The sequence below is a fragment of the Notothenia rossii genome (genome assembly GCF_949606895.1).
Source record: "Notothenia rossii genome assembly, chromosome: 4".
In the NCBI taxonomy this organism is placed as follows: Eukaryota; Metazoa; Chordata; class Actinopteri; order Perciformes; family Nototheniidae; genus Notothenia; species Notothenia rossii.
In genome coordinates this window covers 66,361,118-66,379,520 of record NC_136902.1, presented here as the reverse complement: position 1 = coordinate 66,379,520, position 18,403 = coordinate 66,361,118, and the positions used below count along the sequence as shown (strand labels likewise).

Sequence of the window (18,403 nt, the reverse complement as noted above, 5' to 3'; positions counted from 1 at the left end):
AAAGAAACCAAGAAATGACAAGCATGTAATTCAATGGTAAAATGTCACATCTGGTGATATGGAATAAAAAGGACAAATTGAACTATTTTCCTCCAATATAAAACCCTGACATTCCAAAATGCATGATTTTATACCGGTATGGCAGAGAGATCAAAAGATGTGGTTATAATGCGAGTGGATGGGACACGAGTGGCTAATGTGTGAGTTTTTTTGTTTAATCTGATTCTGTGCAAAAACTAATAATTCACCAAAATAAATGTTGTTGCTAATCTTTGACATATCCAAGACTGTGATAAAAAAAAAAGACGACCCCCCCCAACATTTATTATATGGAAAATAACTGCCTTTTTTTGCATGTTTTTCATAGAAAACGCAAATTCATGTTTTCAAACTGGCAGTTCAAGGGTTAAAATCCTGAACATAATTTAACATTTGGTATTTTTGATCAGGACTGAAGTTGATTGAAAGATTTAACCCCAAAAAGTTTGAAAAGATATTAATCTGTTGTCATTTTAGAGCAGTTTTTGGAAGTGGACATTTTTGTCCCGAATGACTAATATGTAACTTTTTTGTTCAATCTGATTTTGTGCAAAAACTAATAATGCAAAAAAATAAATTTTGCTGCTAATCTTTGACATATCCAAGACTGTTATAAAAAAAGTGATACCAGATATGTGTATATGTTTTCAAAATGGCATTTAAAGGGTTAAAATCCTGAAAATGATTACATTTTTGGTATTTTCTATTAGGGCGGAAGTTGCTTTCAAGATTGAACCCAAAAAAGTTGTGAAAATAACATTTTAATATAATGTTTTTATCAAAGTATTTTGCGGTGGACATTTTTGTCTCGAATGACTAATTTGCGTAGTCAATTTAAAAAATTGAAATTGGAATTCCAAAATAGATCGAGAAAAAATCAGGCCATTTGCAACAACACAACCAAAGTTATTGCAAAATGGAAAGTGAAAAATGACCCATATGGACAAAAACGTCCATAGTGATACCAGAGGGTTAAGTGCTTTGACAACAAATCCATAAAAAGATTTCATCTGTGGAAGCCGTAGTACTGTAAAAAGCACGACCAATCATTTTAGCTGGCCCAGCTAAAAATAACTGGATGGCCTACCTGCCTGTCACCCTTCCATCTGTGCACAAACTTATCTCGTGCCCTCATTGGTCATGTGCGCGTTAGTGTGTGTTGGAGGAGGGGCTCTGTAAAGAAGTCTGAAGGAAGTGGCAGATTTTTTCCGGCTGTGTATTTTCAAATTAATGCTGGCTTCTCCAAAATTACCTAGCCCACCTTAAAAGAAACTGAGCATCACATACATTACTAACTAAGTAACCATGAAGCTCTTACTTGTCTGGTAGTAATCGTAGACTTTGACCACAGCTGGTTTCAGATTCCTGACAGGAACATCCTCCTCCAGTGTCACACTGTATATCAGCATCTCATCCTTTTTCAACTGCAACCACAAAAGAACAAACTCATACTTTACTATTTACTTTATCACAAGCTCTGCACACAGGTCGTAATGGTTTAAATAAATGATACAAAATAAAGGATGAATTCATGCGTCTTTGAGGCACACATTCAGTGCTTCCTACCCCGTCTAAGTAGATGTTGATGTATCCTTCGTCGAGATCCACACGCTTCACTGAGCGGTCGCTCTTCAGCTAAAAATAAGCACAGAACACAGCCATCAGTATACACAAATATAAAAATATATTATGTAGTATGAATTTGCTACAGTCTGATAGTACTAGCACAGATTACATGTGTATTAAAGTATCTACGGTAAATATGTGCCATTCAGTGGAAGAACTTACCAGCTCCAGGGAGCTCTTATCCAAAATGTATCCAGACAGCAGCTTGATGTTGATTATCACCATGTTGGTTTCCTCTCTCCTGCCCTGGTACCTGCACACACACACACACACACACACACACACACACACACACACACACACACACACACACACACACACAACACACGATAACTAACTGTTCACAGTTTTTGTATTTTACAGTTCAAGGAGCATTGAGATGTTTTTTTGGTATGATTGAATATTTGCAACCAACACATACAGTGAAGGAAATTATTATTATTTGAAAAAGAAAATCCAGAAATTGACATTAAATAAAAGATAAACATTTATTTGCTTTTAAAAGTGTGAAATAAGTATTTGATCCCCTTGCAAAACATGTCCATGATGGAGAGGTTTGAATCTGATTGATTGATTCTGTGGACAGGTAACTTTTATACAGGTAACAAGTTGATATTAGGAGTCTTTTTTTAAAAGGAAAAGGACTTCTGTAAGCGGTCTGTGGGAGCCAGAGTCCTTGTTTGTGCAAGGGGATCAAATATTTATTTCCCACAGCTAAATGCAAATCAATTTATATCTCTTGTACGAGGTACATTTCTGGATTTTCTTTTTGATATTCTGTCTCTCATTAGTAAAATAAACCTACCATTAAAATTATAGACTGTTCATTTATTTGTAAGTGGGTGAATTTACAAAATCGGCAAGGGATCAAATGATTATTTCCTTCACTGTATTACTGAAACTAAAATGTTTCCAATCTCTATTACATCTAACATACAAACACACACACTGTACCTGACATGCACAAAGAGGATGAGCTGCGGCCTGTTGATGTTGCACTTGGTCATGGTGTTGGTGGTGATGTTGAAGGCAGAGAAGTCGGGGGGAGGGGGGATGTTGTAGTGCATGGAGATCTGAGAGACAGGTCATCACAGTCAATACACAGTACAAAGGAACAATACGCTTTGATCAAATATTTCAGTAACTTAAAAAAAAAACATCTTTGGATTAAAATATCATATATTCCTTTTACTTTTGTATTTCAGTCAATTTTAGCCCTTTGTGTTGCGAGGCTCTTTTTTTTCTCGTCCTTCGAGGCCCCCGTACCAAGACCCCAGTACCCAAGTGCGCTGGACGCTCCTGCAAATATTCGTAGTGGCCCAACTATGGTTCTACAACTTCTGCATCATTGGGCCCAAAATTACTTTTCCCCATTGACTTAAATTGGGAAAGAGACTTCTGTAAATCAGTGGATAATTAAAAAAAAATTAAAATAAACGAACCAGTATGAGCACTTGTATAGCCCCTATTTGAATCATTAGGGTTTTTAAATGTGTAAAATGCGCTAAAACCTGAATCCAGTTTGATTTTCTCTCTCCATTCTACTGAGCAGATAGTGGGAGATCGGGGGCGGGGCTTAAGGAGAACTCAAGTGCGCATGCTTTATGAGCGTACATACGGGCACTTTGCTCTCGACAGGCAGGCATGACGGGTCATTTGATGCTCTCGAGAGCAAAATGTCAGACCATTTGGGCTCCATGCGCCACTCTCATAGGACTGAAGGAGTCCCCTCCTCCTCCGACACAGTATCCAGTTTTCTTTATACACCCATGCCCCGTACCTGTGCCATGACGCAACTCTGGCCCTGGGCCCTGACGGTGTATTCTCCGGGGACCTCGCTCAGCTTCTGCTCCTGGTACAGCAGCCTGTTGCTCTGATCCACTCTGAACTCTGTGTTCAGGCCTCCCAGAGACGTCACCGTCACCGCCGTGCTGCCCTCCGCGCTGTAGGTGGCCGCGCCGTACTTAGCCAGGGCCTGGAGGGCCACCACCGTGTCCTGAGGGCCAGAGAGGTTACATGAGGAATGGAAATGTTGGTATGAAGGTGTTTTAAATGTAACCTTAAAATAGGTTTTTATCGAGATCTACACTACATCAGGATTACACTTTTAAAAAAAAAAAGTTATAGGATGAAGTGTTATAAGTAAAAGTCCTGCATTCAAGATCTTACTCAAGTAAATTTTTATCCCAATATTTTTGTATCCAAGGTGTTAAATGGTGACTGATAGTAATCATGTTGTATACTGCTGCTGAATATCTTAACCTATATTAGCTTATAATGTGTGTGTTCAAAGTAACTAGTGACTTAAGCTGTCAGATAAATAGAGCGGAGTAAAAAGTACCACGTCGGCTTCCAAAGAATAGTAGAGTAGAAGCCAAAAGTAGCATTAAATGAGAAAGCTCAGGTAAAGTAAAAGTACCTGTCATCCGGTCAACATTTTGAGAAACCCCTTCGGAGTATATGTCTAGGGTTTTATAACGGGCACCTGGTCTGGTAGGTGTTTTACATTACGTACAGTATGTGTTTTATAGTTGAGTGGTGCTCACTCATTAGGAGGGTGCCATCATTGCAAGCATTCAAAGATTTTAGCAGGATTAATATACTAATAAAACATTTTTTAATGCAATTGTTGCCTTGTTGTAGAAGAGTTTTCCCATAAGCCACCTGTGAGTGATGCGTGTTACCTGTGTGGAAGAGAAGCCCCCGTACGGGTTCTGCTGCTGGGCCAGCCAGCGCACGATGCTGGAGGAGTAATCCAGGCCGAAGTCTGGCAGGGCCGGACCGGAGAGCAGAGCCAGCAGGACGTAGGAGGTCATCTCCACCTCCAGAGAGTCCAGGCCTTTCCCAGAAGCCCCGGCTCTCTCCCAGTGACGGGAGCCGCCTGTCAATCAGAACAGTTGATTCATCCTTTAGAAGGTAAGCAATGACCGACCCTGTGCACTAGCTCGGTGTGCTAGCTTTTGTAAGAGAACTTTTAATCATTTTTTGGCAAGGTTTTTTTAAATGAAGGTGGATAATCCTTAATGGAAGCTGAACTGCATGTTCTAAAAACTAAAAGCATTCATGTTTCCTTCAAGGTGAGTTTTGATTTCTCATTGCACTTCAAACAGAAGCTATATATATTGTTTATTCTACAACATAAGTGTTATGTATTACTTGTGACTACAAATGCATTTTAATCTGCACTTATCTGTTCAGTCTTATTGTCTCTTGTGGCTAGAATCTGTATTAAAACAACAACAATATCCTGACAAAAAAGAAATCTATTATTCCAACATGTCATTTTTAACAGTTTATTTCTTAAAGATAAATGTTTGTTTTTTTTAACTGCCTTCATTGCTTGAAAAAACAGCTTACAGTGCAAAGAGTTCAGGCTTTCCACTTGAACTATAATGCCACTTACGTTTAATATTTCTTTACATCAGATTGCAAGCAATTGTTAAAGTAGTTAAAGAGAAATATGAATGTGTCCAAGGCTTACACTACAACATCTACTTCCTGTCAGCACTTCCATTTGAACAGTTGTGCTGATTTATTTCAATATTTAATTCTGACTGCTACCGTTTTCAGAGGTCTAGCCTTTCCCAGCGTTATGCTCGTGTTGATGTAGCATTAATTTAGTTTAAGGAGAAAACCTGAGGTTCAGATGTTGCCGATTCCACCGCCTTACCCTGCGTGTTGGACTTCTGGTTCAGGTAAGTGATGAGTTTGCTCCTCGTCTCCTCGTCTCCAGCCAGAGTGAAGGTGTAGGACAGCAGCGCGGTGGTGTACAGGTTTTCTAGCTGGGAGTCCACTGATGCCTTCAGACAGCTCAAGCACCTCTGCACCACGGGGTCCTGTCACACAAGGAGCGAGAGAACTATCAACCACAACAATTAACCATATTCATTTTGTATACGAATTTGAAGTCATTTGAACGGAAATATTCAAACACAGCCTATTTCAAGATGAAGAGTCAAAAAGAACACAAGCGCACATCTCTGAAAGATAATAGTGAAATAGTGCATTCTTTGTAAATTTCCACTACATGTGTCAAAGTGTTACCCTAAGTAATAGATCAACACTTATTTTTTCCCCTGTTAACTATTTACAATAAGATATTCCTTTTTAAATGACAAGTTGTCACATTTTTGTTGAATTAAAGAGAAACCCACAGTAAGAAATATAAAAAGTTAGAAACAAATAAACATTTTGTCTGAAAGAGTTATGGGAGAAAATAGCCCAAAGTTTTAATATTTACTAGGGCATGAAAACAATGTTTTTATGTTTAGTGTTTGACTTAATAATTAATCTAAAGGATCCAGGTTGCAGAATATTTACAGTAAATGTATCATTGTTGCAGAACAAGCACTTATCAGACGAACATCATATGATAACATTTAAAATCAGGAATGCAACAGGTGGATATCAACAATGAAAGAATGAAAGTTCATCAGAGTTTGAGTTGTGACAGAGACTCACCGAGGTGTTTGTGTCGAGCTCCAGCATGGCAGCTGTGATGTAGGCCGTCAGAGACACATCGTCACTCACTCCTCCCTGTTTGAAACATCAGAGGAGGAACAGTCAGAAAACACTTTTATGTCAGTGTCAATACAGACAACTTAAAGAACTAAAAAATGTATGCACATGGCACACAAGTTGCTATTGCGGTTATGTTGACTATAATATTTATTTTTGTAGGATCCTGCAAAAGCTGCACTTAACAGGTATGGGATTCTTTAAACTCAACACTATTTTATTTAACAATTTCCATCAGAATTTAGGGTGCATCAGAGCACTTGTAAAAGAAAAAAAAAGAGAGATTAAGATCATGGATGTTTTTCTTTATTGGTCTTGCTATATCTTATAGGTCCATTACATAGGCTGGAACATGTCGTTGGCATGAATGAGCTGGGCAAAGCTGGTGCAAGCCTAAATTATTCGGGGAGTCCCACAGGGTTCTATACTTGGACCTATTCTATTCACCTTATATATGCTTGAGAACATTTCCATTAACTTTCACTGTTTTGCAGATGCTACCCGATTATATCCATCAACCTATCAATAATCTAAATGAAAGGAAGTGATAAGCGTTAACTTTAAGCATGCCTTAAGGAACTGAGTGACCTGCAATTTTCAGATGTTATTATTATTATTATTATTCGCAGACAAAACTGAGGTGGACTCATCACTCCTTTTAATAGGCTCGTAGAGGCTGCAAATGATAAACAGCTATCTATAGCTAAAGTTATTTCCAGCCATAGGCTAATAACAAGCTAATCTGTTGCAGAACACATTTAGTGGCTTAAAGACTGACATGCATTGAAACGTTTTAACCATGTTCTTGGTATTGATGTCTTACCTGCACTTTGTTTGAGGCCGTTATCCTAAAACAATGTGTGAAACATACTCAGCCACAGAGCCCTTTATGTGCAGGTTTATTCATTTGGTGACAACATTGATTCAGTTACTGCTGATTGGAAGCATTTCTGTGTTTTATTACAGATGCACGGCCCTCGGCTATTAAACTCTTGATTTAATTTAAATGAAGAAGCGTGTGCAAACTTTTGTTTGTCTAAAAATGTTTATGCAGTGCTTTTAGTAAACACTGCACATGTTCCGTCAAGTTGGTGAAGATGTTTTTTTATTAACATGTGTTTTGGCACATTTGTGTTTTTATATTTGCATTGTTTTTGAAAGTGAAGCACGTTTCTCCTAATGGAAGTGTTTTGGACCTGGTGTAGCACATTTGCACCTGTCGCTCACCGTAGTAAACCCTTTTCTATCCACAACATTACATTTGACTGGGCCCGAAGAAAACCGGGGCTGCAGATCTTTATAACACACCTCACCCCCTATCTCATTTGCATTCAAAGTTTACCCCCTTCTTGTGATGAAAGTGAGAAGGGTTACGGTATTTAAAGTGCATGATTAAGTTAGATGTTCAAAATGTATTAAAGGTGTTACAAGGTGAATGTGCCATGTATTCTGCAGCTAATGCTGAAGAACTTCCTAATTGGGAGTGTGTGTGTGTGTGTGTGTGTGTGTGTGTGTGTGTGAATAATCCATCGCTCAACACAGTCATCAGCTGATGAATCTATTTTAAGAGCTTTTTATCTTATACAACTACTTTCCAAAAAACATAAGTACCGGCAGATGCCACGCATCCTTCATTTATTTTGGTGTTAGTTGGCTTCATGAAATGTTGTAGTTTGATAGGCTAGAAATAATTACTTTGGGTTATTTCCTCTGCCGTTAAGAGTGTGCTGCTTGCTGGCAGGCCTGGGGCTATCCTCCCTCCCTGCACACAGCTCTCAGAGACAACATGCAATTTTCTCCTCACATTGAATTAATTCTCTGGTTTATGTCTTATAGGAAGAAAATCACCCAAGCAGAGCTCTAAACGACTAAAGGCAGATGATGTGAAACCCTATATTCCCAGCTAAAATGTCTAAGTTTCAGACTGATGTCGTCACCTTCATGCCGTTGTGGAAGAGTTTCCCCACAGATCTGATGCAGCCGTCAGGCCGCTGGAGTTTGGAGAGCCAGCTCCGGGCTTCTTGAATGTGCTTGTCTTCCACAAAGATGTACGGTTTCGCCCCGCCAAAGGACTTCATCACGAAAGAGGTCAGCCTGGAAGGATACAAACACAAAGTCTTTATAAACAAATCCAACCAAATGGGCCTGTGTTCAGTTACCCCCAAATGAACCCAGCCTTGGGACAGTTACATAAGAGCCGTCCGTCTCTGACTCCGAGTTGCATCCACAGCAACACAATCCTATTCCTCAGAGCCCACAATAACGATGGGAAGTAAAAATATCCACATATTATATTCTGATTAGTGCTGTACATAGATTCAATAATAATCTGTGATTAATCACATTCATTTAAATATTAGTATTTACTTGGAATGTCTGGGGGGAGATAAAACAAATACATGTGCCGCTATAATAAAGACATTTGAGTGGTAAGAAGGTTTTTCACTTTAATACAACATGATTTCTGAATTGTTGCTAGGAAGTTCGACAACTTCCCGACACTCTAAAACATCGGGAGCATTAATGTGGTAATGTGACATCCCTCATTTTGATATTGTATTTCAGATGTAATGCCTCAAGAAATGTTCACAATAGATATATTACATTACTAAGCATTTAGTCTTTCTAAACAGTGTTGGTCAACCATGCTGATCTTTATATTGACCATTTAAAAGTGCACAAGTTGCACACTTGGGGACAACAAAGCAAGCGTCACACACAACATTGACCAAATTGTCTGTTAAAGGCGATTATTGCCATGTTGTTACATACTCAAAAAACATTCCCGCAGCTGTATTTCCAAGAGTAATGAAAAAAACAACACATAACCAAATGTGCAAATGTTCATATAAGATGCTGATAATAGTAGCTTGGAAATAAATCTATAATAACATTGATTTGAATATAATAAGCCCTTTTCTTCAAGTTTATTAGACCATTCTGCCCAATCTCTGTTTGGAATTCTAATTAAATTAAACACTTGAGAGCCCTACTTCCTGCTCACCACAAACACACACCCACACACACCTCACTGACTGCCAAACTGCCCAGCACCCTTCCAAACAGAAAAGGGTTTGTTCAATCCCCGAGGCACTCTGCTTTAAGCCCATTAAATGCAAATATTACTATTCTCTGGCAGGTTACCCATAAAGTAAATTATTAGGATGTTTGGTTTAAAATGCCAAAAAGAACTGTGTGCGTGTGTGTGTGTGTGTGTGTGTGTGTGTGTGTGTGTGTGTGTGTGTGTGTGTGTGTGCGTGTGTTAGCATGTCATTTTTGTTCTTTCATCAAAAGGGAGTGTGTGAGATTTGAGCTGAAAATACTCAGTTTAACAGCAAAGCTACAAAAATAAAAGCAGCTTTTTTTTTTAAGAATCTTTTAAAATGTTCTTAAATCACTGATGCAACTGCAACATGTCAAGTTATATAATAATTTTCTATTATTCATATTATTTTGATACTTCTATGGTTTTCAACTTTAAGTGTCGGGTGTGTTAGAGATTGAGACAGTGGGTGGGATTAATGATCCCAAAGGCATTACTTTTTTATATTCTTACTTACAACCTAACTGGCTTTTAAATTCAGACTAGAAAACATTTTAATCAAAATGTTTTTTAAACCAATTGGATAATTATCATTTGTATTATATCTGTTATGCTTTATTTTGGAACAGCAGTTTAAATTACAAAACATACCTCAGGTCATACTCTGTAGGCAGTTTTTAGTTCCTCTGCGTCAATCTTTATTTGTATGTAGTGGTCTTGTGTATTTTAGCAGAGGTATAAAGCATTCACACACAAGCAATTAAAAATATGCTGAAGGGAAATCCAAAGTAAAAATCAATGAAGTTTGTTTGAATAAAAAAACGTTAAAAGGTTATTCACTAACAACTCTACAAACCTAAATATTTTGCCCAGAATCTTAAATAACTAGCTTTTCTAAAGACAAGGAATACAATTAATCTTTTCCTTAATTTAAAATGTAATTTACTAAATCTATCCACTTTTGTATTGTTAAAGTTCTTGTTGTGCAAGTAACCAGTGCCTTGTGATAAAGTTTTTACGCGTAGATAATAAAATGTAAGCCATATATTCAACAGCAGAAAAAAAATGTGTAAAATTGCAAGGTCTATTATTCTTTTGTGTATATGCTCTGCCAAAAAAAGGCCTCTTTACTGGAGACTCCCAAAAAAAGGCCAGTGAAAGCTCCCTCAAACTCACACGGTCCCAACATTTCCTAATCCCCCTTTCCAAATGTGCTTTCTGTGTCGGTGAAATAAAAAAACACTTCGGCCCAAACCCCCATCATTTGTATTATTATTTTTGTATTATATAAATTATATTTATTATTTGTATCAATGTTACTATTTTTGTCTTATTCCTAAATATTTCATCTAATTGACCTTTCAAATGTTTTCTTTAAATGTAGTTGTTATTTCTTTGTACAGCAGTCTTGGTTTTTTAATAATTTAAAATGTATAAATGGCACATCACAGAACAGACACATACAATGTATTTTAAAATGGCAATGATAAAAATGCCTCTTCTAATAAAAACAATGTGTGCTGTGCTACATCCCAACTAAAAATGTATTTCAAAATAAGGCACAAAAGATCTTCTTATCTAAAAGATATGACACTGGTTTTGCCATCAGCTGTTAGTAAATATAGAAAATGTTAGGTCATTAGCTTTACCCTAATCATCATGTTGTTACAGATGTTGAGGATGTTTACTGACCAGGTGTTTCCAGCCTCATCGCTCTTTCCGAAGGCGCTGTAGGAGCCGTCATCGTGCTTGTAGGTAAGCTCTCTCTGATATCCTGCAACAATCACACACACATTTACAAAAAAATCCCCTTTGCAGACAGACAAAAAAAAAAAGAAGAAGAGTGCTTGGGGGCTACACTGGTTAGGCCCTGTTGTTGCACATGCTGGTGAGACGATGATACAATCCCAGCAGGCTGCTTTAAATAATACATCAAGAGTCTGACGGCCTATCAGATGTCAGAATACTGCACAGCATTTATAATACTTGGAGACGAGATTTAGACTAACTTTAGATTTTTTTCAAGATGACTGAGGTGACATTCATGTAACATAGGGATCTACTGTCTGATGCAACACCTTGTGAACTATTTTCCACTTTCACTGTCCGTTAAAGATGGCACTCACCGCTCTCTAGGAAGCGTGTGGCTTTCTCCTGAATTTCCTTGGTCAGCTGTTCTGTGCTTTTCAGGTAGTTGAGGATGAAGATGTTGGGCGCAAACAGCACCATGTTCTGCTCCCCGCAGCCGTACGGCATGGCCAGGAGCTTGTCCAGGTTCTTCATGGCCCGGCCCATCAGGTCCCCTGCAGGAGCAACAGGACAAATATAACTCCCTCTCAACATTTCATTCTTCGCAGGTTGGAGGGTGAAAAGTTGGAGCTGTCAACGTTAACGCCATGATTGATATGAAAACCGCAACAAAAAAAACCAAGTTTGACCCAAACTTCCTCCTGTATTTTCAGCACAGATGTTTACCATGAATTGCATGGCAGTGAAAAGGCTGAGAAAGCAGAGGAATCTGGACAAGCTACATATACTGTAAAGTACAGACAGCTCTCCGTGACAAGGTCAGTAATTCAGAAATACTGTTTAAGTTAAACCATCCGATTTCTCTCACCAGTTTGTCATGCCACCAAATCTCTATTTGTTTTATCTCCCACAAAAATACAAGTAAATGCTATTATATTAAACTTTTAAAGATTATTATCGTGAAAAACACAATTACATTTTGTTATTGATTGACAGCACTATTAAAAATACAGGAAAAACTAGTATTGATAACTAGAGTTAAGATAAAGACAAGAGAGACTGTGTGACTGACCCAGTACAGAGACAGAGGCCCTGGCTGATCCAGCCACAAACATCTCGGGCATCAGAAGGGAAATCTTCTTCTCCACAGGCCCCTCTGGAAGCAAAGAACAGAAAAAAAGGATTAAAAAAAACCTTTCCCAGTTTGAAGAAAAATGCCTGTATAGTAAAGAAAAGCAGCAGCTAATTAGCTTAGCATTTAATCGCACATAAAGCAATAGCTTTTTTTTTTTTTTAATGGATTAACAAAGAAGAAATATTAAAAACAACATATAAAATGTTAATTCGTGAGTTTTAGAGAGGAGAAAACAACGAGGCTAGCTGTTTCCCTATTTTTCTAGACTCTACGCTAAACTAAGCTAAACTAAGCTAAACTGCTCCTGGCTTCTTAGTGATGAATGTTTTTAACAAAGTAGGGTTGTATTGAGTCAGTGTATTTAGTTTAGCAACCGTATACAGCTGTTATGCTTTTGTTCAAACATGGTCTAAAATTACAACTATTTCACACATACTCATCTGCAATCCGACAAACACAAAAGGCTTCTGAACAATGAATGAGGTGCAGATAACATTTTCTCATCCCTCACACTCAACCCCTGACTCTGGTCTCCATGACAGAATGAGAGATAATCAAGATGGCCGATTAACCCAGAGGCTTTAGATTACAGATGCTGATACACAGGTTGTGTGTGTGCTCACCTGCCGGACAGAGGAGAGCGTTATGACTGACCATCTGTGGTGTTCCTTCAGCCTGGTGGAGAAAGAGACAAAGAGAATTAGATTGGGTTGAAGATATACCTCAGGAAAACTGGAAGGCATTGTAACAAGTGCAATATTTGTGTGTATCCAGCTTCAAATACAAGTTATTCCTCGGGGTGCAAAAACTATTAAAATGAATCAATTTGAAATGCTGTTGCCCTGGGCACCATGTTCCTTCATCAACAAACAGTTAATTTGGACTAATTCCCCAAACTAAATAACATTAATCGTCCAGCTGACCCAAACTAGTAAACCAAACGTGGATTAATCAGCCGTTGGAAATAGTCCCAACATTATTGACCATGTCTTTCTGTCTGAGTTATGTTAAACTTCAGCAACAAGCTGATTTGGAAAGAGTCTTTTTGCTGGTTTCAGACAGAGGGTGAAAATAGATGCTGCAGCACTGGCAGTATGAGAAAAATAAACAGCTGTTTGAACATTAAACACAGTAGAGGCACAACATACAAATATGAACCCGTAAATGAGCATAATAGGGACCCTTTAAATAAAGTACCTTTACGATTTGAGTCTTCAGTAGAAAGAAATGGCAACGTGCCATAAACAGGGAATAGACATAACTGCCACTATCATTCATCAAAAAGACTGGCCACAACAAAGCCAATTAAATATAACAGGGTAATACATTTGTGCTGTCTAATGATAAAACAAATTATAGTATTTTAAATGTATAAAACAAATTATAGTATTTTAAATGTATATAAATTCCTCTTTAGAGAAGGCTCTTCAGATGCAACCACACTACCAAACATGGTCTGAAGCTTCAGATGGTTCATTCTTCTCAAATCCCTAAAATAGGTCATTTTCCCAAATATTAATGAAAATATTGTCCATATCAGTAGTCAAACTCTTCTGCTCATGCCACCTTTTTTCTCCGGTGTGTTGTGTTTGACAGAGACTGACCTCCACCAGCAGTGTGCGGACCACCGTGTCGATGCTACCCATGTCGGGGACAGTTGCCACCTCGTTGCCACACAGTATGTCAGTCTTCATGGCTTCAGCGCTGACCTTCAGATTCACCTGACCTGTGGGTACACATACAGTCATATTGATTAGCGCTTCCTGTCACCCTGTCACTTTTTGTGTACAGAGGCAGAAACAGTTTCCCCGTCTGCTTTTCAATCCAACTCATTATCTTCCACACCTCCTGTCTGTTTTCCTTCCTCCCCCTGTTTCCCCGTGTTGTTCGCCCTCATTAATCCCCATTTGCTGCCTTATTATAGCGCTCCATCTCCCACCCCCTCCCTCCCTTCACAGCCCACAATCCTTCACATGGAGGACAAGTACAGATCACCCCCCGAGGGAGAGGTTTCGGAGTGTTTCGTCAGAGATACTACCTGACTTGTTAGTACAAGTGATTGTCAGCATTCCTCTAAGGGGGAGTTAGAGGAGCGCAATTTGACATTCATAAGAGCCGCGTCTCCATCACTGCTGATTGAAGCTGATAGAAATCCTCAGCTTTCAGACCAGGCAGCGGTAAAACAACAAGCCCCTGTCTTTGCTTCCAGCAGTGCAGACGCAAAAAGCTGCCAGTGCCCATAAAGCAGATTAATTAGCTTGTTCTGTCTCATCTGTGAGTGGAAGTTTAGCATTGACGGAACAAACAATCAGTATTCAATTATAAAGATGAGAAGATTGCATTATATTATTAGCAACAACAGTCACTCGGAATTATTATTTCCCGTAATTATGAGGTAAAGCCGTGACTAAAATGAATAACATCTCAAACAGTCAGCCAATTTTTTATTGAAGCTGAAATCTTGCACGGATCTTAAATTCAAATCCAGAACGTATTGGTGCCAAGGTGCCCCAGAAAGAGCATTGAAGCCTACACATTTGGACCATATCAGTGTTTTATTGTTCTAGACATCACTACTTCAAACCACAGTGTTTCATGATTATCATCATTATACTATCTCCAATATGGATCTCGTTGTTGTAGTTTTTAAACAATTTCCCCAAAAATATCTAGAAACCTTATAATTGATATTTTGTCAATCAGAATTTGATACTTAATTAACACCCTATGTGTGACATATAATATATATATATTTCAGATGAGAGATTTTTGGGTGCATTTCTTTCTGTGATTTTTCTCACTCATTGAAAAGGGAAAAGCTCACTCTGCAAATGTGATGTCACATGTTTTTGCACAATCAGGAGTTTAGTTAAAAAGATCATAGGTGGATTCAAAATCAATAAGGAGAACAGCACACATTCACTTTTAGTGCTCTTTTTAGTCATACAAATCTAATGTTACTAAGCAATAATTCTAATCATGTTTTTTCAGGAGCTTTAAATGGTCAAAAATGCCAAACTCTTGTTTTAATGTCCTGTAAAAATAATTAAGATCTTTCAACAGACCACCAAAGAATGGAAACAAAACAGACTGCGTCATACTGTATGATTTGCAATAACATGTTCATGTTTCTAAACGGAATGCGCCAGCCATCAGTACCTAGGGCGGTTGGAGTTACAATCCACGAGAAGGTCCTGCTCTCCTCCCCGCACAAACACACACTGTACTGGCAACCGTCGCAGTTTCTGGAGGTGTACTGGTCGGAATCAGCCAGAGCGATATTAACCTGCGGACACAATCAAAGACAAACATATTCAGAGACAAAAATATATAAAATACATGTCCATTATCATCCGGTTGGGGTCAAGAGCTGGAAATTAGCAATGTTGGCTAAAGCTGCCACATTTACTGTTTTTTTGTGACAGTTGATTAATGGGGACTGTCCACGACACTATAAACAAATAAACTAAACATGTAAAAAACGTTTTAAAAAAGACAATTTGACTACCCTATCCACAGTCCTACATGTATCCATTCAAATCAATTACATCTGCAACAGCTAGAATATTTACCATAATGCACTTGGAGAGATAGTTGAAGACTGTTGCTTTGAGTGTAAACACCTCCCCTCGGATGACTGAGTAGGGCAGGGTGAGACTGACAAAGAACGGCTGGAAGGCGACAAGCGCCGCGTTGGGCGCCACGCCGAAGCCCACAGATGAGACGCAGAACGCTCCAGCTGCCCACTTAGTGATGGTGTCAGGGACCGTCTTCTCCACGTTCACTGAGCCACTGTCTCTGTTCAAACAAACAAGCAAGAGTCAAATAAAAAAGTAGCATGAAAAAATACATATGCTTAGCAAATTCCATGCGTTGCTACTGCACATGACATTTTAAGTGCTCAGTAAATTTCAGTGTGAATATTCTTTAGTACAGCTAAAATGATAAATAAATAGTGCATTTGGGTTAAATGAAACTTCATTCCTGCCCAAGAAAACAACTTCTAACAAAACAAAGGTCTACAGCTATGCTAGCAGCTCTGTAAATTGCTTTGAGTTAACGCTAACAACATGCTAACAGTGCCAATGCTAAATTGCTAATATCAAACAGGTATAATATTAACCGCGTTCACAATCAGAAGTTGTTAAGTAAATACAAAACATCCTGATAAAACATCCAGTAGTTGCTAAGACATTAAGTCAAAAACTACAAATGTTAGCCTCTGTCTGAAGTTAAACACAAAGTTATAATATCAGGCTTTGTCTGGGCACAAATGTCTCAACAAAATGTGCTAATAATCAATAACACAGGTGAAAAATACTTCTGGGGCTTAGTTTTGCAGGTATTTTGTCGTAAACCAAAGTATTGGATACATTTGAATTATGACGACAGCGGCAAGAAAAAGAGTAATTAGGATACATCCACTGGGCACCATGAATGACTGTAACAAATGTGTGTCATTAGGTTTATTTCACTGGGCACCTTGAATGTCAGTAAGGAAAAAAAAGTGTTTTCCTTTAAAAGCTTAAATAGTCACGCTCCTGGTGGTGCTTGAAGATTAATGAGGGGATCATCAATGTCATGTTTGCCGTTAGGAACCATGAATGTCTGTACAAAATTAACATTTGCTAGTTGGCAATAATGCAGGTAAAAAGGTACTTCTTGGTGTTCCAGGTATTTTGTCATAAACAAAAGTATTGGATAAATATGAATTTTGACTCCATGGTGGTGCAAGTTAAAAGGTAATGAAGTTATATCCACTGGGCACCATAAATGTATGTACCAAATTTGTGTCATAGGTTTATTTCACTAGGCACCATGAATGTCAGTAAGAAAAGAAAGAAAAACAAATAATCACCAACGTTATGGTGGCCTCTGGGAATCATGAATGTCTGCTCCCTACTGAATTATTTCCACAACTATTGGATGAATTAACATGAACATTTATGAAATGGTTGACCTACAGACAACGTCATCCCTAATCTTAACATTATGTGACAAAAGTCATTAGGATGCATCCTCTGAGTAGCATGACTACCTGCTCCTGATCCTGATCTCTCGACAACTTTTGTGGATAACTATTAACTGTACGATGTGCTGAACAGACCAAAATAGCCTTTGTGAGAGCCACACTGCTATCACAACTAACACAAATACATTATTTAAACAATAATAGTTACATTTATTAAAAATGTCAAACTCCATTATTGCAAGCAACCTTGAGAAAGGAAGCTCATACAAGATACATTCTTCCTGTTCTTACCTTTCATAATAAAAGATCTAGATATATGCAAAACATTTAAACTAGGAGAACTCAAATTCAGGGCATTTTGTTTAAAAAGGAACAAAAAGAAAAAAATAGAGGATGATTTTGTACCATATATCTTTCATATAAATTAGGTGACACTGATATTCCAACTTTCCATTGAACCAATTTTGCAACTGTTGCAAATGTGTAACAGTATGGACAGTTTTGAAGCATTTTCAAATTGTACAACTTTGTTCATTCTTTATTAATTTTATGGAAACATACTTCGGATTTATAACCAGGTGTAATATTAATTCTTGGCAGATTCTAAAGCGTAACGATTTGCCGTTTGTTTACAGTTCAACATCATTTTTTATTTAATATATGGGGGTCATGGACTATTTTTTTCACTATTTAGACAGAAAATGTGATGGTTAATCATGAACATTGATTTCCTTTCAACATAAATAAACAAATTAATCTTTCTAGCTGAAAATATCTTGTTAATTATATAATGCCTATATTGTTAAACGTAATGTTTTTGCTCACACGCGCGTTTGAAAGTCACAAATGTCTTCTTTTTTCTTCCTATTCATATATATGTTATTATTATTACCCCACAGAAACTAGGTCCCAGATCCAGGTTTCAGGGAAGAATGTCCTGAGAGTCTCTTTCTTCTGCTCCTCTTTACCTCTCACGACAGCACCTGAACTTTGTGGCATCATGTTGAAGGCCATGGGTATCGCAGAGTCTAGCACTGGGAACACACAAATAAAAAACAAAAATCGAATTAAGCACCTGAACTTACCCAACAGAAACCAGTTCCCAGATCCAGGTCTCAGGGAAGTATGTTCTAATAGTCTTCTTGTTCATTTTGACCGTCTCAATGTCTGGCACATCCTCGTCCTCTGCTCCGTCTGCTTCTGCTGCTTGGGCCGAAAATACCTCTGATTGAGATAAGGTACAAAACAGTTTATCTGTTTCATTGGAATTTTTATCAAATTGCTAGACTTTGTACCCAAAAACACATACTTAGCAAGAGGT

General features: G+C 38.1%; 1 protein-coding gene across 1 annotated transcript in view; it reads right to left on the bottom strand.

The window, feature by feature from the left end:
- LOC307034881 (alpha-2-macroglobulin-P-like) overlaps positions 1–18,403 on the bottom strand; it is a 47,067-nt gene that overhangs the window by 5,639 nt on the left and 23,025 nt on the right. Inside the window, exons 16-32 of the mRNA XM_079673808.1 lie at positions 18,168–18,364; positions 15,683–15,908; positions 15,270–15,396; positions 13,715–13,836; positions 12,734–12,785; positions 12,048–12,131; positions 11,353–11,529; positions 10,919–11,000; positions 8,121–8,277; positions 6,127–6,201; positions 5,336–5,501; positions 4,350–4,546; positions 3,446–3,661; positions 2,620–2,738; positions 1,828–1,918; positions 1,606–1,674; positions 1,358–1,463 (exon numbers count right to left, since the gene is read on the bottom strand). Of these exons, the coding sequence (XP_079529934.1) occupies positions 1,358–1,463; positions 1,606–1,674; positions 1,828–1,918; positions 2,620–2,738; positions 3,446–3,661; positions 4,350–4,546; positions 5,336–5,501; positions 6,127–6,201; positions 8,121–8,277; positions 10,919–11,000; positions 11,353–11,529; positions 12,048–12,131; positions 12,734–12,785; positions 13,715–13,836; positions 15,270–15,396; positions 15,683–15,908; positions 18,168–18,364 (2,263 nt within the window). The remainder of the gene's footprint in view (positions 1–1,357; positions 1,464–1,605; positions 1,675–1,827; positions 1,919–2,619; positions 2,739–3,445; positions 3,662–4,349; positions 4,547–5,335; positions 5,502–6,126; positions 6,202–8,120; positions 8,278–10,918; positions 11,001–11,352; positions 11,530–12,047; positions 12,132–12,733; positions 12,786–13,714; positions 13,837–15,269; positions 15,397–15,682; positions 15,909–18,167; positions 18,365–18,403) is intronic.